Below are 21,811 nucleotides of genomic sequence, written 5' to 3'. Positions count from 1 at the left end.
AATATGATAAAAGTTCAGTGTAATAACAGAGAAAGTGTATCTGTTAAGGAATTATTAATTCCTTTTATATGTTCCTATTGAATATGTAATCTTTTATTGATAACAGTATCTGTGAATTTTAACCAACACTTGGTACTTAATTCTTTTCTTATGTTTTTTGTTTGTTGACTATATTTTACTATAGCTTGATAATATGTTTTAATAGTAATTTCTTATTTATTGCAGCTAAATAATCTAAATGTTTCCCGGTAATAAATGATCACTAATATTCCATAGTCTAGATAAGTTAAATGTTTTTTTTCTCTATATTTGTTAGAGGTATATCTACATAAAGTTTCAGTAATTTTAAGATCATATTTGAAAATTTTCTAAATAAAATACCTTCCCATCATGTTTCACGTCTATTGATTTTAATGATTAAATCGTCAAAATCAAATAGCAACGTTAACATCGGAATCATTTTCACTCACTACTTAATTTATTGGACAAGTGATAGGTCTTGCTCATTGAAATGTTTATACATATATAAGCCCACTTCATCAACCTCCTTTGTAAAATTACATAACTAGTGTACTTAGTATAGTATTAGATGATTCTGATTTTTTTGATAGATTAGTTTCAAATTTAAATTATGAACGGAATAATTTATAAGTCTACTATGTTGTATTGCAGTAATAACTATAATTTCATAACTATAATAGTACAAATTTATTTTATTTAATAATATTTATATTATAATAATTATGATTTTATAATTATTACACTATGGACTTATCTTATTCATTCATAGGTTCATAATTTAAATTTAAAATCAACCTATCAAAAAAATCAAAATCAACCATATATTTAAGGATATTTATATAATTTTACAAAGAAGGTTGGCGGGGCACAACGCCTTGTTAATTAAAAAAAATCCCTACAATGATTCTAATAAACAATAAAAAAAAGGCCCTTTGATTTTCGCCTTCCCGAATTTCTGTTCATCGACCGCCTGATTAGGGAACAAACAACTCCTTATCAAATTTAAATACAGCACAGGGAGCAAAAATGCATAATACCGGATCGTAAAGCCGTCACCTTCATATTTTTGAAAGGGGAGAAAAGCCAAGACATTTTAGTATTTTACACCGTCGGATAGTTTTATTTTTTAACGTAATATCGTCACTCAAGTTAACTGACGCATCTTTCTATCCGCATAATTATTCAAAAGCAAAAGGAAGCACACAAACAAAAACCCAATTATATATTTTTTTTATCGAGAAAAAACAAAGGAGAAAAGAATTAAAGTAGACTTGAGGAATAAGCAAGCTCCAAGGCCACTAGAACCATCTTCCGCCGTCCGATCTCATCGACCGGAAAAGATTCATGAGATCCACGGCTCAGATAATTCAGGAATAATTAACATCATATCGAACCGACGTAATATAAAGACCTCACCGAGTGTCGCTCTTTTATCTCTCCCTTCTTTCTCATTTCGCTTCTCGTCTCGTCGCCGATCGTTTCCTCTCTCGACTCCTCGTCTTGCAGATCTCGTCTCCTCCATGAACTGATCGATCGCCATGGCGGAGATGTCAAGTCTCCTTGAGATCTTTGTGGAAGGCGGCGTCGCCGTCTCCGCTGCCGCCGCACCGAGGGATCTCGTCCAGAGGCTCCGTTCCGGCTCCGCCAGACCCGGTCTCGAACGCCTTCTTGCCATCCTCAACGCCGGTATAGAGGACTCCGGCGACGGTCGCCTCGGATTCCAGAGCTGGTCGCGCGAGCAGATCGAGGCCGTACTCGCTGTCTCGCGACTCGTCGTCGCTGCGCTCCTCGGCGCTTCAGGTCTGATGCTAGCGTCCATTTTTCTGTGCGATCTTTGTTTTCTTTATCGTCGTAGAAATCACTGTGGATTCGGTGATTTTGAGCAGTGGAGCAGGTGGGACCAGTGGCGTCGGCCGTCGTGGCGAGGTCGATGGAGTTAGGCATCATTTTTCTTGAGCGTTCGAAATTTGATTGCGAAGATTTAGGATTGGAGGTGTGTGCTGTTTCAACTGTTTTTTCCCCCATTTTGTTTGTTAGAGTCCTCGGGGCAATTGGTATCTTAAGTAGAAAGCTCCTGTTTCTGGATTTAACCTCTACGACAGCTTTAATTTGGTTGCTGCTTCTCTTGGTTTTTATGATATTTGCGCATCTGTTTTCAATGCTGCTAACGATCTTGAATACTGATATTTTACCTTATCTAATCAACAGCTTGTTTTAGAACATTTAATTATATATCACTATCATTTTACTAATATTATATCGCATTCCTCCTATGGCAAGCTGAAAAGTTGGACCTTAAATTCTATTATTGAAGAAATTTGTGCTTGGGAAACCCGATCATAATTGGTTAGATTTGTGTTAGATCATTATTGATGGTTCAAGAGACTAAGAAATGTACATTTAATGCCGATATTCTTGTAAACTATGATTCCAATCACAAGAAATGAATTCAAACATGAGGATTAGAATAGGAATTCTCGGGAGACTTTTCCAGTATGGAATTCAAATTATTTTCCTACAAGAATTGGTTCCAGAAGGTGTTGTAACTGGTTTCTGATTCTTTGTTGTACACGTGCTTTTCATATACCTTTGTGATATGTTTATATGGTTCTTGAGCGAGCAAATTACTTGCTATTTCCCACTAACCACCCTCATGAAACCCAAGATTTTTTAATTTATGGGTTTGGCTGTTTTTTCATGTCCTTTTGCTCTTCTGCTTCATGAAACAAGTGTATGTAGAAAGTTGTACATTCTTGGATTTACCTGTCTGTCGGCTTTAGTTTGGTTGCTGCTTTTGCTTCTGATTTTCCCATTTGTTCATCTATTTTCAAAGCTGATAATTGTCATCCATTCACATCTTAAGTTCTGATGTCTGAACTTGTGTGAATGACTTGTTTCTCCTCTTTTTTTGTGAGAATTTGTATACATGTTCCTTTTATACGTCACTATGACAATTAATGCTCCTAGTGGAGCAAATTATAGTGCGCTTCTTGCTAGTCTTTGGAAAATGATGAAATATAGGCCTTTGATATGGGAATGGGTCAGATGCTGGAAGATTGAATCTTTAATCTCCTCTTAGATGGATATTTTAGTGTTACGCGATACTTTTATACCCTTATATTAACTAATTAAGTAAAAAAGATTAAAGTTGATTGTACACCTCAAAATACAATATTATAGTGGATACAGTTTGAGCGTTGCACTTTATCACTATTCTTCAATCTGTGCTATGCCTTTCCAATATTGCAGAGTTTCTTCCCCACTTTCTTGACGAGGGTGCTTTTTCTTTTGCTTCTCACTAGTTGGAGAAGGTAAAACTGAATGATCCTATCACTCTCTTCCTCTTCGTTAGAGAGAGATAATATTAATCAACATGGAGGAATCTTTTTGAGCTTTGCTTTTCCAATAAGAGGAAATTAAATCTCTGCTTGTTAGAATGGTTCCATACTTTTGTTTTATAACATACACTTAGTAAAAAACATAAACATTAGATGTATATTAGGCACATGTGCAATCCATGCTAATAAATATGGACTGAGATTGCTTGATGAGTTTGGTTATAATTAAAACTTGACAAGCAAAAATGTTAGTTTCATTGTACATTTTTTTTAGCATCTGTTTCTATACTGCCATTTGATTTGTTAAACTTGGTGTATCATTATGAGGCCTGATGTCAAGGTTTATCATGGACATAGCAATCTCTTCTCACAGCCAATTGGAATTTGTGCTCAGACTGACAGTAGTTGAGGATCAATAACATTATATTCCGAAAGGAATTACAATCCTCATATATAAATATAGACATAACAAGTAACTATTTCTCTTAAAAACTAGGTAAAGCAAAGGGATTTGTAATTAAAAAAAAATCCTTGAGGAATAAAATTCATGTGACTGATCCTGAATAGTTGAGGCTGATATACATTTGGAAATAAAGGAAGTTGCAAAAGTAAAGTTGAAACAAACATTAAGCTTTCTTTTATGTTCAATTACAATCCAGTAGCATTATGCTGAAAATCCAATCTGTTCAAATTCCTTTTTATCATGAATCTGTTAGTTCTTTTATTTGTCTAGAAGCTGTGTAAGCATACTGAATTTGTTTATATTTTGAATCTTGTTCATTCTCTTACATATTTCATGTCTATTATGTGACATTTGAATTTTCTTTGTTCATATATTCTTTTCTTTTTTGCAGAATGGATTTGCATCGTTGCTGGAGTTAGTTTTGGGTGACAGAACTTTGACCGAGTCTGAATCTCAACATTGTGAATCTATAAACACCTACATAGAGCAGATACTAGTTATCCCAGTCAGACCATGTCATGTGGACTACAAAAACATTCTTACATGTCATCAACAAGGTATTTACTTTTTGTGTATTTGCCTTGATGTTTAGTTGGTAGTTTTATTCCAGTTGACTCCGTTCTGATGCATGAATTTCTCGACTTTTTTGGAATAAGGTTTTGACTGCTTGGATGATAGAAATATAGTAGAGAATCTTCTAGTTTCTTTATCGTCAGAATCTGTCCAACCAGATTCTGTTGCCACTCTGTTCACTTCAAAAGTTGACCTGCGAACTCCAGACAACATTATCTCTGCAGCAAAACACTTCATTGTTGTTCACTTGAAGTGTTTAGCTTGCCTCCTTACACTGTGTGAAAGGCTGCTTTGCCCACCAGCTTCCTTAGATCAACAGAAGAATGATGTGAAATTTACTTTGAGACTGTCTTTTAGTCTGAGAATGCTAAAGTATCTTAGGAATCTTGTCAAGGAGGTTCACTGCGGTGCTTGTGATATGAAGTTGCTGCATGCTGTCGCAAGCTATGCAGACACATTGCCATCCTTGTTTAAATTGAAGTTTGATTTTCTTGATGGCAATATGGACTTTAAAGAGAGCACTCATGGGAGTGTGCTGTTGCAAATTTTTGAAGAGTTTCTTCAGTTTGGCAAAATTGTCTTCTATGACAGTAATGTATCTCGCAATATCCAAGCATGTACAATTGCTTCCATGGTAGAAATTTTAGCTTCTGATGCCTGGAGATATGATAGATTGTCTTCTCCTCCAAGGCCTCCCTTAGTTTATTCTCCACAAGTTGTTCTTTGCTTATTAAAGTTTCTTAAGGATGCTAAGAGCTGGGCATCTCCAATTCATGACATCAAGATAAATCTGAATGCTATATCATCTGACTGTTCATGTGAGTTTGAGGCTGATGATGGCCCTTCATGCCACATTCGTGATGAGAAGGTTCTTTTGCACAAGAGACACTCATTTGAGCAACTTTTGAACATTATATTTCCAGTTTCAAGGAAATGGATCGATAGCCTATTGCATCTTGTATTTTTCCTACATTCAGAAGGTGTCAAATCAAAAATCACTGAAAAATCACGCTCAAGATCAATAAAACTAGTTATTGCTCCAGAGGTTGACACTGCAGTGACTCATGAAGAGGAAGCTATATTTGGGAACCTCTTTTCTGAACCTGCTAAGCCTCCTGTTTCAGCAGATATTGATCAACCATCAGCTGCAGTCGCTGGTTCAATCAATTCTGATTTGCCTTTTCAAGCAGCGTCAGAGTTACTGAGTTTTCTGAAACTTTGTATATTTTCTCCAGAATGGTGTCATTCAGTATTTGAGAATGCCTGTAGAAAGGTTGACAAAAACCATATAGATCAGTTACTATCATTGCTACATTACTGTCCTGATGGAAGGAATGGGATCTCACGATTGTCAGATTCTTCTTCCAGTGTATTGTGTATAAGTGGGATCTGCTTTGACCTTCTACAAAATCTATTGGTTCATCATGTCTTATCAAGTTCACTCAAGGACTACCTTGTTGACCAGGTTCTTAAGGTAGAAGATGGTATCTATGTCTACAATCAGTATAGTGTTGCTCTCTTAGCTAATGCTCTTATTTTGCGCGAGGAATCAGATGATCGACATATGATGAAGAAGATATGTGAAGGATATGTTAATTTCATTCTACAGAAGGCAAGGGATATTTTTTGCAAATGCCCTGTATCCAGTGACATCCTTTCAAGTCTGCCAAGTACTTTTCACTTGGAAATTGTATTGATGGCCTTTCATCTGTCAAATGATGCTGAAAAAGTTTCTCTTGCTAGTTTTATATTTAATTCACTCAAAGAATTGAATACTCCTCCTTCAGGTTTTACTGTCAAACAATTATTTTGGTGGGGTTTAGCGGTTTCAAGGATTCTCTTGATCCTGTGCCATGTAGTAATGTACCCATCTATGTGCCCATCTTGGTTGCTTCTCCGGTTGAGGTTCAGGATGAGGGAAGTCCAGTCTAAGTCATTCGACACCATTCCACAGGGCAATCACATACCATCCTGGGCATTTACAGTGGCACAAAGCTTGCTTGCTAATTCTGTCAATGAGGTCCCAACTATGGTTAGTAACCTCTTGCCTCATTTAATTGATGTTGCCATCCCTCCTGCTTCATACTATACAGTAAACATGACTCAACAACACTTGGGGCTGAACTTGACTGAACTGATCTCTACATTCTCTTGGATTCTTGATTTTTGGAAAGGCAAAGAATTGGAAACAGCAGAACAATTACTACTTGAACGTTATATGTTTTCACTTTGTTGGAGTGTAATCTCAACAAATTTCCCAGATTCAAGAGACACATGCCTTCATGGGCACAATTGGAAGGATCTTGATGTGGCAGATGTTAAGTCCTTCCTGAGCTTTGGCCTTATTATGGTGATTGAAGACACTGATATTGGTGAGGATGTTGATATTTTTGGAGTCATTTATAATATTCTGACTCAGATTCATTCTAAGCAGCTAGAAATTTCATCGATACAGAGTTTGGATTTACTCAGGAATAATGCATGGATTTCACTTGTGCTTGTGCTTCTTAATGCTGGTCTTTTAAAATGCTCCAAGGAAAATAATCATGATCTGCATTACTTGGCTAATCAATCTGCAATTGTTGGATTGTTACATGTTAAGGAAAGTATAATTCCTAAGATTTTTCAAGGGAGCAATGATATACAACTCATTAAGGTATTGTCATCTATTCTAAGGACACAGTTGCAAATCCTTCACAAAGCTATCATATTCACCCTTGATCACAAACGACCTTTTGGGGATGTGTTCTCTCCACTTTTATTGGTTACACACACCTTACTGGCAAAATCAAAGCAAAAAACTCTTTTGGATAAGAGCGGTTGCAGTCTTTCAGACTTGGAGTCTGTATATGGACTTTTACCAAAACTGGATGAATTTGCAATGAAAGAGGATTATGGAAGCATAAAAAGTATTATCATGATGAGCTTATTGCACGGCTTTCCATCAAAGTTAGATCATTCTGATGGCGCTCTTCATTCTTGTGTTCTTGCTATAAAAGAGATAATATGTTTCTTAGATTTCTATGTTAAGATCAAAGATGCAAGAGGTGAAATAGGAAGCGATGTCATTTGTGAGCTGCTGGAGACAATAACTGCAGTGAAATGCAATAGATTATTCGGATGCATTCATGGAAAGTGTGATACTGTTTGTGATAGTCTGATTGATCAGAAGGAGCTTTCTGGTTATCAAGATCTATTTTCCTTGAAACAGTTGGAAGGTTTTCTTGAAAAAATTAATTCCAGTGAGATGATCGATGCAGAAATGCAAGAATTGCTGGTTGATATCATTATTGATCTGATTGATGCCCTCAGGAGAGATAACGACAAGAAACAGATTTTTGACTTTTTCTTAGGCATTGATGAAGGTGTGTCTAAAAATGATAAGGAACTTTTTAATAAGCTGCATGGTAATGTGTTGGTTCTCATCAATGCTCTGGATAACTGCCACACAGAGACAGTTAATTTGAAGGTTTTGAATTTATTGGTCGATCTCTTGTCGTATGGGCTCTGCTCGAGTCTCAAACATCAAATTCAAAGGAAATTGATTGAAATGGACTTGGTAATCCTTTCATGTTGGTTAGAAAAGAGGCTTCTGGGAATGTTGACTGAATCTGATGCTGGATGTATGATTGCAAAAGGAAGTTCCTCTGCACTTAGAGAATCAACTATGAATTTTCTCGTACATCTTGTATCTCAGCCATGTGAAATGTTCACAGAACTTAAGGGTTGGATTACTGAAGCTTTGCTTATTCCACTCGATCAAGCATTTATTTCTTTTGACTTTCAGATTGCCAAAGCTTACTTCAATTTTGTTGTTCAGTTTTTGAATGGCGATCCTTCTGCAATGAAGCAACTCATCAAGAAAACTATAATTCTAATGGAGAAATTGGTGGATAATGAAAGCTTGCTTCATGGATTGAATTTCCTCTTTAGCTTCATTGGTGCTGTATTGGGTGACCCCAGATCTGACAAGAGTAGCTCAAATAAGGTTTCATCAAAACTTTGTTTGAGCAATAGTTTTGGTGCTGGATCTGTAGTTGCAAAGACGATCAATTCAAGAAAAAATTCTGAGAGTTTGGTTCTTCCTACCAATCAAGAAAGTGGTTCTGTGTCACTTGATTGTGATGCAACTTCTGCTGATGAAGATGATGATGATGCAACATCAGATGGGGAATTTGGCAGTATTGATAAAGATGAGGAAGATGATAATGATAGTGAAAGGGCATTGGCCTCTAAAGTATGCACATTTACTTCAAGTGGGAGCAACTTCATGGAACAACATTGGTATTTTTGTTATACTTGTGATCTAACTATTTCTAAAGGTTGTTGTTCAATATGTGCAAAGGTCTGCCACCGTGGGCATCGTGTTGTCTATTCCCGATCAAGTCGTTTTTTCTGTGATTGTGGTGCTGGAGGAGTCAGAGGAAGCAGCTGCCAGTGTTTGAAGCCTCGGAAATTCACTGGAGATGAGAATGTTCCACCTCATGGTGTTAGTAACCTCCATTCATTATTAGCTTTCCCTTCAGATGGTGATCAGGGAGCAGACAGTGATTCTGATTTGGATGATGATGTTTGTGTGGACACTGATAATTCTTTTAAGCTGTTAATTCCGGAACAGGTGCAAGATGAATTACCTTCACTACTTGGAAGCCTTGATCTAGAAGGTCAGCTTCTGAAACTATGTGATAGACTTCTTCCTGCTGTGAGTAGCCGGAGAGAATTAAACTTTTCAAAAGATAAGAAGGTAATTCTTGGTGATAATAAAGTGTTGTCTTATAGCATTGAGCTTTTTCAATTGAAGAAGGCATACAAAAGTGGATCTCTAGACCTTAAGATAAAGGCAGATTATCCAAACTCTAGGGAACTCAAATCACATATAACTTCTGGTTCTCTCATAAAATCATTACTTAGTGTCAGTGCAAGGGGTAGGCTTGCTGCTGGAGAAGGTGACAAAGTGGCGATATTTGATGTTGGACAACTGATTGGACAACCAACTGTTGCACCAGTAACTGCAGACAAGACAAACATCAAGCCACTGTCAAAGAACATAGTTCGCTTTGAAATAGTTCATTTGATTTTCAATCCTGTGGTTGACAATTATCTGGCTGTTGCTGGACTTGAGGATTGCCAAGTTCTTACTGTAAATCTTCGTGGTGAAGTGACTGATAGACTTGCCATTGAACTTGCCTTGCAAGGTGCTTATATTCGACGAGTCGATTGGGTTCCTGGATCACAGGTTCAGCTAATGGTAGTTACTAACATGTTTGTAAAAATATATGACCTGTCACAAGACAATATAAGTCCCAAGCACTATTTCACGCTCTCTGATGATGTTATTGTGGATGCTACACTTGTTCCTGCTACCATGGGTAAAGCATTTTTGCTTGTTCTGTCAGAATCTGGCCGTTTATTCAGATTTGAAGTGTCAATGGAGGGTAATGTTGGAGTAAATGCCCTGACAGACATCATAGCTGTTCAGGATGGGGATGTTCTGCGTAAAGGTCTCTCATTGCTTTTCTCCTTGACTTACAGACTGCTAATCTTGTCCTACCAAGATGGCACTACATTGATTGGACGCTTGGATGCTAATGCATCTAGTTTAATAGACATATCGTATGTTCTTGAGAACGATCAAGATGGCAAACTTCGAACTGCTGGCCTCCATCACTGGAAAGAACTAATTTCTGGCAGTGGACTTTTCATTTGCCTGTCAACTCACAAGTCTAATGCTGCAACACTAGTATCCTTGGGTCCTAGTGAAATGATTGCGCAGAACCTAAAATATGGTTCTGGCTTATCTTTGCCTTTGGTTGGTGCTGCTGCTTATAAGCCTTTATCAAAAGACAAAACTCATTGTCTTGTATTACAAGATGATGGCAGCCTTCAGATTTACTCTCATTTGCCAACAGGAGTTGATACTACAGGCAATGTAAGTGCTGAACAAACTAAAAAGCTGGGTTCTAGTATACTCAACAACAAAACTTATGCTGGTATGAACCCGGAGTTTCCTCTCGATTTTTTTGAGAAGACAATGTGCATCACTGGAGATGTTAAATTCAGCAGTGATGCAATTAAAAATGGCGATTCTGAAGGTATTAGGCAAAGATTGGCATCAGATGATGGGTTTTTGGAGGGCCCAAGTTCTTCAGGATTTAAGGTATGATAACCTCGAATCTGTCAATTCTACCCAACACTTCTATTATATAGTACATGATGAAATTCCACAACAGTTATATCAATTTTGGCATCAACCTTTTCTACTGTATTATTGATTGAGTTACTTGGTTTCCAGGTGACAGTATCAAATTCAAACTCTGACATTGTTATGGTGGGTTGCCGAATTCAAGTTGGAAATACATCAGCAAGTCACATTCCATCTGAAGTTACCATTTTCCAGCGAGTAATAAAGTTGGATGAGGGCATGCGATCATGGTATGACATTCCTTTCACAGTCGCTGAATCCCTTCTAGCCGATGAAGAGTTCATTATCTCTGTGGGCCGAACTTTTGATGGTTCAACCATGCCTAGAGTAGATTCTCTGGAAGTTTATGGTCGTTCTAAGGATGAATTTGGTTGGAAAGAGAAAATGGATGCTGTGCTGGATATGGAAGCCCATGTTCTTGGTGGTGGTTCTGGTGCTTCAGGGACTGGAAAGAAACGTCTAACTACACAATCTTCTGCTATTCAAGAACAAGTTTTGGCTGATGCCATCAAACTCCTTTCAAGGATTTATTCTCTTATCAGGTTGCAAAATACTGAAATTGAGGATGTGAATGGGAAGCTTAATAAGCTCAAGTGCAGGTCTTTACTGGAAACTGTATTTCAGAATGACAGGGAGCCATTGCTGCAATCTGCAGCGTGTCGAGTTCTTCAGGCTGTGTTTCCAAAAAGGGAAATTTACTATCAGGTCCATCATATTTTTTAATACAGATTTTTATCTTATTCTTTTTTTACTTAATTAGTATCATGCTTCTCTTGACAGTGTGAAATTTGATATCAGTTTTCCTATAGTATTAAATTAGATTTTGTGTACCTTACATCATGGTTCTCTCAGGTGAAAGACACTATGCGTCTGCTCGGGGTTGTAAATTCTTTCCCTATGCTTATTTCCAGAGTAGGGATAGGAGGTCCTGCAGCTGTATGGGTTATTAAAGAGTTTACTTCCCAGATGCATGCAGTGTCAAAAGTTGCATTACATCGAAGATCCAATTTGGCACTGTTTCTTGAAACTCATGGTATGTTCATTGTCCATTTACTGTATGCAATTAGAGATTCATACAACTTCCATTTGAAAGAAACATTATCTTCATCATTTTTTTTTCATATGTGATAACTTTTTTGGTGGAATTCATTCATTAGTTTTTCCATTATCTTACAAGGAATAATTATGTTGAACTCAAGATTCAGTTGACATAAAAGCCTATAGGCATGTGAATGCATACTGGAGTTCATTTATTTCATGAATTTTTAATTCTATTTATCTGTTCTAAATTTGTTGTTGGGAGTTTCTTCAGTCATTTCAATTTATTTAAATAGGTCCAGAAGTAATTGATGGATTGATTCAAGTTCTCTGGGCAATTCTGGACTGGGAACGACCAGAAACACAGACAATAAACAGCATCATAATGCCTACAGTGGAACTTATATATAGTTATGCTGAATGCCTGGCTTTGCATGGAAATCAAACTCGGTCTGTTGCACCTGCTGTTGGATTGCTTAAGAAACTTCTCTTTGCACCTTATGAAGCTGTCCAGACATCCAGCAGGTTCTATTTGAATTCAGAGACATCTTTTATTTAGAATTTTAAACTGATAATGTGATGTTGACTATTTTTGTTGTTTTCTGATTCAGTTTGGCTATATCATCTTGGTTGCTTCAAGTCCCTTTTCCAAAGCAGACAATTATACCTTCTGATGATCCTGCAGAAAGTCATGTAACAACACAGGTTCCTTCTGTAAACACAAGTGGAAATTCACAAGTTATGATTGAAGAAGATTCTACTATATCATCTGTACAATATTGTTGTGATGGCTGTTCAACAGTTCCTATACTTAGACGTAGGTGGCATTGTAGTATTTGCCCAGATTTTGACTTGTGTGAAGCATGCTACGAAGTTCTTGATGCCGATCAGCTCCCTCCACCACATTCAAGAGATCATCCAATGTCAGCTATTCCAATTGATATTGATTCTATTGCTGGTGATGGTAATGAAATACCTTTCTCCATGGATGAGTTGAGTGATGCAAGCTTAGGACCATTGTCTACAGAGATAAGCATGCAAAAATCCTCATCTTCAATTCATGTCTTGGATACAAATGAAAGTGGAGACTTCACGATTACCTTATCTGATCAAACAATAGTTTCTATTTCTGCTTCACAACGTGCTTTGAATTCTTTGCTGCTTCGTCATTTGATAGAAGAGCTCAATGGCTGGATGGAGACAACATCTGGTTTTCGAGCGATTCCTGTTATGCAGCTCTTCTATAGGTTATCATCGGCAGTTGGTGGGCCTTTTATGGATAGCTCCAAACCTGAAAATTTAGACTTAGAAAAATTTGTCAAATGGTTACTTGAGGAGATTAATCTCAATAAACCTTTCCCAGCTAAAGCACGAACAACATTTGGTGAGGTTGCAATTCTTGTCTTCATGTTCTTCACTTTGATGCTTCGGAATTGGCATCAGCCTGGCAGTGACAGTTCTCAGTCAAAACCAAGTGCCAGTGCAGATTTACAAGATAAAAATTTTGTTACGATCCCTTTGTCAGTTTCAACTGCCTCAGCCTCTAATGATGATCCAGAAAGGACTGAATTTGCTTCTCAGCTTATTCGAGCTTGTTCATTTATTCGCCAACAATCTTTTCTGAATTATTTAATGGATATTTTGCAGCAGCTTGTCAATGTTTTCAAGTCTTCGTCAGTAAATCTTGAAAGTGATCTTTCTGCTAGTTCTGGTTGTGGTTCTCTTTTGATTGTGCGGAGAGAGCTACCAGCTGGAAACTTCATTCCTTTCTTTCCTGATTCCTATGCCAAGTCTCACAGCACTGATATGTTCTCAGACTATCATAAGTTGTTGCTTGAGAATACTTTCCGTTTAGTGTATAGTTTAGTGCGTCCAGAAAAGCAAGAGAAATCTGTCGAAAAGGATAAGACATACAAAACAAATGTTAACAAAGACTTGAAGCTTGATGGTTTTCAGGATGTTCTCTGTAGTTATATCAGTAATCCACATACAACTTTCGTGCGAAGGTATGCTAGGAGGTTATTCCTTCATTTATGTGGTAGCAAAACTCAATATTACAGTATCAGAGATTATTGGCAATTCTCAAATGAAGTAAAGAGGCTACACAAATTGATCAGTAAATCTGGAGGGTTTGAAAATCCTGTGCCTTATGAGAAGAATGTCAAGCTTGTCAAGTGCTTGTCTACTATGTCTGAAGTAGCCACAGCAAGACCCAGGAATTGGCAGAAATACTGCTCAAAACACATTGAACTTCTTCCCTTTTTGATGAATGGAATTTTTAACTTTGGTGAAGAATCTGTTGTCCAAACACTCAAGCTTTTGAATTTGGCCTTCTACACTGGAAAGGATTTGAGCCATGGCACACAGAGAACTGGTGATGCAGTAGCTTCTACTAGATTGCAAACTTCAGAATCAAAAAAGAAGAAAAAAGGTGAGGATACAACTGAAAATTCTTCTGAAAAAGGTTGCCTGGACATGGAACAAGCTGTCGAAATCTTTAACGTCACAGATGGTCATATTCTGAGAAAATTTATTGATTCTTTTCTATTGGAATGGAATTCATCAAATGTTCGTCATGAATCTAAGAATGTGTTATATGGCCTCTGGCACCATGGTAAACAATCATTAAAGGAGAGTTTGTTAACTGCTCTTTTGGAGAAGTTGAAACATTTGCCTACTTATGGGCAAAGCATATTGGAGTACACTGAGCTAATGACATGGCTCCTGGGAAGAGTCCCTGATTGCAGTGTGAAGCTATATGATACAGAGCTCATCAATCGATGCCTGACATCTGATGCCATAACCTGTATATTTGAGACACTGCATTCACAAAATGAACTCCTGGCAAATCATCCAAATTCACGCATCTATAGCACTCTAAGTAGCTTGGTAGAATTTGATGGTTATTATCTCGAGAGTGAGCCATGCGTAACCTGTAGCTGTCCAGAGGTTCCATACAGCAGGATGAAACTGGAAAGTTTGAAATCTGAGTCAAAATTTACTGACAACCGCATCATAGTAAAATGCTCTGGAAGCTTTACTATTCAGTCAATTACAATGAATGTGCATGATGCTCGTAAATCAAAGTCAGTAAAAGTTTTGAACTTGTACTACAATAATCGGCCTGTAACTGACTTGTCAGAACTTAAAAACAATTGGTCTCTTTGGAAGCGTGCAAAAAGCTGTCATCTTGTCTTTAACCAGACAGAGCTAAAAGTCGAATTTCCAATTCCAATTACTGCTTGCAATTTCATGATTGAGTTGGATTCGTTTTATGAAAACCTCCAAGCTTCTTCCCTTGAGTCATTGCAGTGCCCTAGATGTAGCAGATCTGTAACTGATAAGCATGGAATCTGTAGCAATTGTCATGAAAATGCATACCAATGCAGACAATGCCGGAATATTAATTATGAAAATTTGGATTCTTTTCTCTGCAATGAGTGTGGATACAGTAAATATGGGCGTTTTGAGTTTAATTTCATGGCAAAACCTAGCTTTTTGTTTGACAATATTGAAAATGATGAGGATATGAGAAAAGGATTGGCAGCTATTGAATCAGAATCAGAAAATGCCCACAGGCGATACCAGCAACTATTAGGGTTCAAGAAACCTCTGCTCAAATTGGTATCGAGCATAGGTGAAAATGAAATTGATTCACAGCAGAAGGATAGTGTTCAACAAATGATGGTGTCCTTACCAGGGCCATCATGCAAAGTAAGCAGGAAAATTGCTCTTCTGGGTGTATTATATGGCGAGAAATGCAAAGCAGCCTTTGATTCTGTCAGTAAAAGCGTCCAGACTTTGCAGGGACTCAAACGTGTGGTGGTGACATATCTTCAACAGAAAAATTCTGGTGATGCCAGGGACTCCTTAAGATTCACAGTTCCAAGATCATCCAACAGTTGCTATGGTTGTGCTATCACTTTTGTCACTCAGTGTTTGGAGTTTTTGCAAGTGCTTTCAAAACATGCAAAATGCAAAAAAGAACTTGTTGCCGCTGGTATCTTATCAGAATTATTTGAAAATAACATTCATCAGGGTCCTAAAACTGCTCGGGTTCAGGCTAGGGCTGTTCTTTGTGCTTTAACTGAAGGTGATGCAGATGCTATGGCTGAATTGAACTCTTTAATAAAGAACAAAGTCATTTATTGCCTTGAACACCACCGTTCTGTTGATGTTTCACTAGCCACACGTGAGGAGCTATTGCTTCTCACTGAGACATGTGGTCTGGTAGACGAATACTGGGAAGCAAGGTTACGTATTGTTTTCCAGCTTCTATTTGCCTCAATTAAGCTAGGGGCTAAACACCCTGCCATTTCTGAGCATATAATCCTTCCTTGCTTGAGGATAATCTCGCAGGCATGTACTCCTCCCAGGTCAGATGCTGCAGATAAAGAACAAGGGGTGGGAAAGACTACTATTTTACTGCCAAAGAATGACCATAAGCCTTCTATATCTCCAAAGAGCCTCCCTTCCACTGCTAAATCAGAGGAGGTCATGGAAAAACACTGGGAAGGTGAACGAAAAGGTCAGTTTATACCATTGTTAAACTATTCAGAATGGGAGAAGGGTGCATCATATCTTGACTTTGTCAGGAGGCAGTACAAAATACCTCAGCCTATTAAAAATATTGGACAAAGAACCCGGCAAGACATACAGAAAAATGATTATCTGGCACTCAAATATGCACTTAAATGGAAAAGACGTGCTTGTAGAGCAGCTAAAAATGGTGTCCCATCTTTTACCCTTGGTTCATGGGTCTCTGAGTTGATTCTAAGTGCTTGTTCACAGTCTATTAGATCTGAAGTATGCAACCTTATAAATGTGCTCTGCCAACAGAGTTCTTCTAGACGTTTCCAATTATTAAACTTACTCATGTCCTTACTACCAGCTACTTTACCTGTTGGTGATAGCGCTGCAGAATTTTTTGAACTCTTCTTCAAAATGATTGATTCTGAAACTGCACGCCTCTATCTAACAGTAAAAGGATGCCTAAATACTATATGCAGCTTAATAACTTGTGAAGTCCACAATATCGAGTCTCAAGAAAGGAGCTTAAGCATCGATGTGTCACAGGGATTCACACTCCATAAACTGGTTGAGCTGCTTACCAAATTTGTTGAGGTTCCTAATATACGAATAAGGTAAATGTGATCCTTTTTTTATATTATTTATCAAGTTAACTAAACCTTCCATGGTTTTAAATTCTTGGTGTTGATGACAGGTTTATGCAACATGACTTGTTATCTGAGATGCTGGAGGCACTTTTTGTCATACGAGGTCTGATAGTGCAGAAGACAAAGCTAATAAGTGACTGTAACCGACTCTTGAAAGAGCTACTAGATGGTCTTCTGGTAGAAAGCACTGAGAACAAATGGAAATTCATACGAGCTTGCATATCAGGTCTCCAGAGTCATAGAAAGGAGAGCAAGCATAGAACTACTTTGGTAATTAACTGCCTCCTATCTGTACCTATACTGTTTGTGCATATTCTGTTTATTTATTGAAGAGAGCATTACTCCAGCTCAGAAATCTACCAATGGTCTAGAGATGGTCATGAATACATCCTATAACTATTAATATATCAGTGTGTGTGTGCACGCGCGTGTGCGTGCGTGTTCTTTAATGTGTGTGTGCACGCGCGTGCGTGCGTGTGTGTTCTTTAACAGTACTGCTAAAATGCAGGGCTATGTTATATACTATAACTATCATCTTAATGCCCAAAACTAATATGGGTTTAGAATTGTGTATTATTCTTTGGATTAAATCAATCAGTATGCTATCACATGCGTCCAAGTCATATGAGACTGAGATTTAAAGTTTAGACCATAGCTGGGATTTTAAAGGAAAATGCTTGATTTGCCTATGCAGTTAACTCTGCCATATGATAGACACTGTGACAATAAATAATGAAAGGCAATCCATATGAATAAATAATTTTATTGATTTTAATTTCCTAATCTTATATTATGATTCCATATTATTTGATTATCTGATTAGCAATTTTTGTTTCATGTTGAATTTCTTTATGCAGTTTATATTGGAGCAACTTTGCAATATGATATGTCCATCAAAGCCTGAGCCTGTGTATCTTCTAATTCTTAACAAAGCTCACACTCAAGAAGAGTTTATCAGGGGATCTATGACTAAGAATCCTTATTCCAGTATTGAGATTGGTCCACTGATGCGAGATGTGAAAAATAAAATTTGTCATCAGCTGGACTTGTTAGGTTTATTGGAAGATGATTATGGAATGGAATTATTAGTTGCTGGCAATATAATTTCTCTTGATTTAAGCATCTCTCAAGTGTATGAGCAGGTGTGGAAGAAGTACTACAACCAAACACAACACTCATTATCGAGTGCAGCTGTACCATCTTCTGCTGGACTATCATCAACAAAAGATTGTCCTCCTATGACTGTGACATACAGACTCCAGGTTGGTTACGAGCCAATGCCATCTAATGTGGATATGCTGCTTTATTAGTTGATGACATTTCCTGTAAATCATACTTATTTGCAGGGATTGGATGGTGAAGCTACTGAGCCAATGATCAAAGAATTGGAAGAGGAAAGGGAGGAATCACTAGATCCTGAAGTTGAGTTTGCAATAGCAGGAGCTGTTAAGGAATGTGGAGGACTTGAGATTATATTAGGCATGATTCAGGTATCATTTTCATTGTGTTGCTAGCATCTTTGATAGTGTTCACCTGGGCAGTCAGATTGAAATTCGAATGCATTAATGATCTTATTACTTAACTATATTCACGGATATATCAGAAAGAGACAGTGATGTGATTACTGCTCAAGTTTGTTACTTTATAATTAATTCTTTGTCAACTAAAAATTATAGTTGCTCTGGTCTTGGCTGTCTAATCTTATTTCTTTTTCTTTAGATTTGGTACATGCACTCTGTTCCTGTTTTAACTTCATTTTGGAATTTATTTTGCAGCGCATGCGTGATGAGGAGCTGAAATCAGACCAGGAAGAGTTGGGTTTGACGCTCAACCTTCTCATGTACTGCTGTAAGATAAGAGAAAATAGACAAGCTCTATTAAAATTAGGGGCTCTTGGTTTGCTGCTTGAAACAGCAAGACGTGCATTCGCTGTGGATGCCTTCGAACCAGCTGAAGGCATCCTTTTGATTGTAGAAAGCCTGACAATGGAAGCTAATGAGAGTGACATTGGTATCACTCAAAGCGTGTTCACTGTTACTAATGAGGAAAGTGGTGCTGGAGAGCAAGCAAAGAAAATAGTTCTCATGTTTCTGGAAAGATTATGTCATCCCTTTGACGCCAAGAAGTCAACTAAGCAGCAGAGGAATGATGAGATGGTGGCCAGGATCTTGCCATATTTGACTTACGGGGAGCTCGCAGCTATGGAAGCTCTAATCCAACATTTTGACCCTTACTTGCGAAACTGGGGTGATTATGATAAATTGCAGAAGCAACATCAGGAAAATCCAAAGGATAACAGTTTGGGTCATCAAGCTGCTAAGCAGAAATTTGCTTTAGAAAATTTTGTGAGGGTATCTGAGTCGCTCAAGTCAAGTTCCTGCGGCGAGAGGTTGAAAGACATTATACTTGAGAAAGGAATTATTAGCCTTGCAGTTGAGCACCTAAGAGAAAACTTTGCTATTATGGGTCAGGCTGGGTTCAGGTCAAGTGCAGAATGGACGTCTAATTTGAAATTGCCGTCAGTTCCATTGATTTTATCCATGCTGAGGGGACTGTCGAGGGGTCATTTGCCTACACAGAGATGCATTGATGATGAAGGAATTCTCCCACTACTACATGCTTTAGAACGGGTTCCTGGAGAAAATGAAATAGGTGCAAGAGCTGAAAATTTATTGGACACACTGGCTGATAACGAGAATAATGGTGATGGATTCTTGGGGGAGAAGATACACAAGTTAAGACATGCTTCTAGGGACGAAATGCGTCGCCAAGCTCTGAGGAGAAGAGAGGAATTACTTCTGGTAAATGATTCTTTTCCACTTCCTCTAGCATGTTCTGCTGTTGCCAAATTCCATATCTTTAAGTCATTTCTATTGTGTTTTTTTTTTTTTTTTATCTTAGGGGTTGGGTATGCGTCAAGAGTTTGCCATTGATGGTGCTGAGCGCATTGTAGTTTCCCAGCCCGTGATTGAAGGTTTAGAAGACATAAAAGAAGAGGATGGGCTGGCTTGCATGGTTTGTCGGGAGGGTTATTCACTTAAACCTAACGATATGCTTGGCGTCTACTCGTACAGCAAAAGAGTAAATCTGGGTGCAACAGCTTCATCTAGTGCCCGTGGTGACTATGTATACACAACCGTTAGCCATTTCAATGTTATTCATTTTCAGTGCCATCAGGAGGCAAAGCGAGCTGATGCTGCACTTAAAAATCCCAAAAAAGAATGGGAAGGTGCTACATTGAGAAACAATGAGACTTTATGTAACTGCATCTTCCCTCTGAGGGGGCCATCTGTTCCTGTGGTGCAGTATGTTCGGTTCATAGATCAGTACTGGGACAACCTCAATGCCCTTGGACGCGCAGATGGTAGCCGACTACGGTTGCTTACCTACGACATTGTCCTGGTATGGAAGCAATGCCCTTAGTTTCCCGTTTTTATCAGCTAAATTTCGTTGGTTGTCATTTGCTGATTGCCATATTGCAGATGTTGGCTCGTTTCGCAACTGGTGCTTTGTTCAGCATGGACTGCAAGGGTGGAGGCAAGGAAAGCAATTCCCGCTTTCTTCCATTCATGATCCAAATGGCATCCTACCTACTTGACCTGGGAAGTCCCAGCCAACAGAGACGGACCATGGCCAAATCGGTTGCTGCATATTTGTCAAATGCATCTTCTTCCTCAGAATCATCAAGAACATCCCCACCCCTCCCTGGGTCACGTTCCTCCCCCAGCTCGTCTGATGAGACTGTACAGTTCATGATGGTTAACTCTCTCCTCTCAGAGTCATACGAGGAATGGCTGCAGCATCGCCCTGCATTCTTACAGAGGGGAATCTACTCTGCTTACATGCAACACAAGTATGGTCGGTCGACCTTCAAGTTATCTGATTCAGCTTCCAGGGCCAAGCAATCCGACGAAGGATCTTCATCAGAATTGACAGACAGCACTAAGCTTTTCTCCATAGTCCAGCCGATGCTCATTTATGCCGGTCTGATTGAGCAGCTGCAGCAGTTCTTCAAGCTCAACAAGCGAAACAGTCCTGCTGTGGCATCCAGTGACTCCACCGGGGGTGAAGACCAGAACACAAGCGGCTTGGAGAAGTGGGAGATCACAATGAAGGAGCGGCTGGTGAACATCAAAGAAATGTCAAGATTCTCCGAAGAGATGCTTTCCTGGCTGGAGGACATGACCAACGCCACTGATCTACAGGAAGCTTTCGACATTATGGGAGCGCTTGCAGATGCCGTATCAGGAGGCATCTCCCAGTGCGAGGACTTTGTCCGAGCTGCAATACTTTCTGTCAAGAGCTGAAAGTTGCCATTGTATACTTTTAGAAACTGGCTGTCGATTATTAGTCTAGAGTGCTATGCAACTGCATAGAATCTATCGTCGGGTGATTTAGCACGTAATTTTTTTTTCTGCTAATATCCGTGTTTTTGAATTTTACTGGAGAGCTCGCAACTGTTTCCATATATTAAAAATGGAAAAACCCTCTTCCGATAGTTAATGTCAGTCATCTTTCAATCTTTCGATGTTTGGTACAAAATATCTTTTCGCACAGGCAAAAGATGCTGCAGTTTTGCACCATCAGATAATTTTTTCATTCTTTCAGAATAGTGACTGCATCTGTAATCTGTTGAATCAAATAAGGACAGTTGAGCAAGTTGATGTACCCTTTGTGGATCTCATACTCTCCGATGGATAGTATTTACCTAACAATGGTTTTTTATTCATAAAGGTACAAATGTGCCAAGAGGCGATAGTTAAGCATTATGAACATTTACTTTGCATACATGATTGGGATTTTAATCACATCCCTAATGTGTGAAGAAACACTCTCGTTGTCCCACGGATTGACGTAGTTAGTATTTATATGGGTGTTTGTAGTAGTTTTAGGATCAATCCTTAACGGGTGCAAAAATGTCTTGTTAGATAACTTTCCCGCACTATAGCAAATATCCTTAGTGATTTACCCCTTTCTAAACTGAGACCTTGACTATATC

At 38.4% G+C, this 21,811-nt stretch overlaps 1 protein-coding gene across 1 annotated transcript; it reads left to right on the top strand.

Annotated features, from left to right (window-relative positions):
• Window positions 1-1,463: 1,463 nt before the first annotated feature.
• Window positions 1,464-21,335, top strand: LOC122028714 (auxin transport protein BIG-like). The gene is made up of 14 exons (XM_042587574.1): window positions 1,464-1,821; window positions 1,908-2,014; window positions 4,214-4,379; window positions 4,479-10,552; window positions 10,688-11,302; window positions 11,450-11,630; window positions 11,932-12,160; window positions 12,247-16,779; window positions 16,860-17,082; window positions 17,670-18,074; window positions 18,159-18,302; window positions 18,588-19,613; window positions 19,714-20,214; window positions 20,295-21,335. Exons 1-14 carry the CDS (start codon window positions 1,560-1,562, stop codon window positions 21,117-21,119), a joined length of 15,291 nt encoding a protein of 5,096 aa, XP_042443508.1. The 5' UTR covers window positions 1,464-1,559; the 3' UTR covers window positions 21,120-21,335.
• The last annotated feature ends 476 nt before the right edge of the window (window positions 21,336-21,811 follow it).

This window comes from Zingiber officinale, chromosome 10B, assembly GCF_018446385.1.
Source record: "Zingiber officinale cultivar Zhangliang chromosome 10B, Zo_v1.1, whole genome shotgun sequence".
Classification (NCBI taxonomy): Eukaryota; Viridiplantae; Streptophyta; class Magnoliopsida; order Zingiberales; family Zingiberaceae; genus Zingiber; species Zingiber officinale.
The sequence above is the reverse complement of the archived record's forward strand: the minus strand, read 5'-3'. Positions and strand labels throughout refer to the sequence as shown.

Excerpts from the sequence above, each read along its gene's own strand:
- LOC122028714 (XM_042587574.1), top strand. The coding sequence starts at position 1,560 with ATGGCGGAGATGTCAAGTCTCCTTGAGATCTTTGTGGAAGGCGGCGTC. Across the intron at positions 16,780-16,859 it reads GTTCCTAATATACGAATAAG|GTTTATGCAACATGACTTGT; the intron begins GTAAATGTGATC and ends TGTTGATGACAG. Across the intron at positions 17,083-17,669 it reads GCAAGCATAGAACTACTTTG|TTTATATTGGAGCAACTTTG; the intron begins GTAATTAACTGC and ends TTCTTTATGCAG.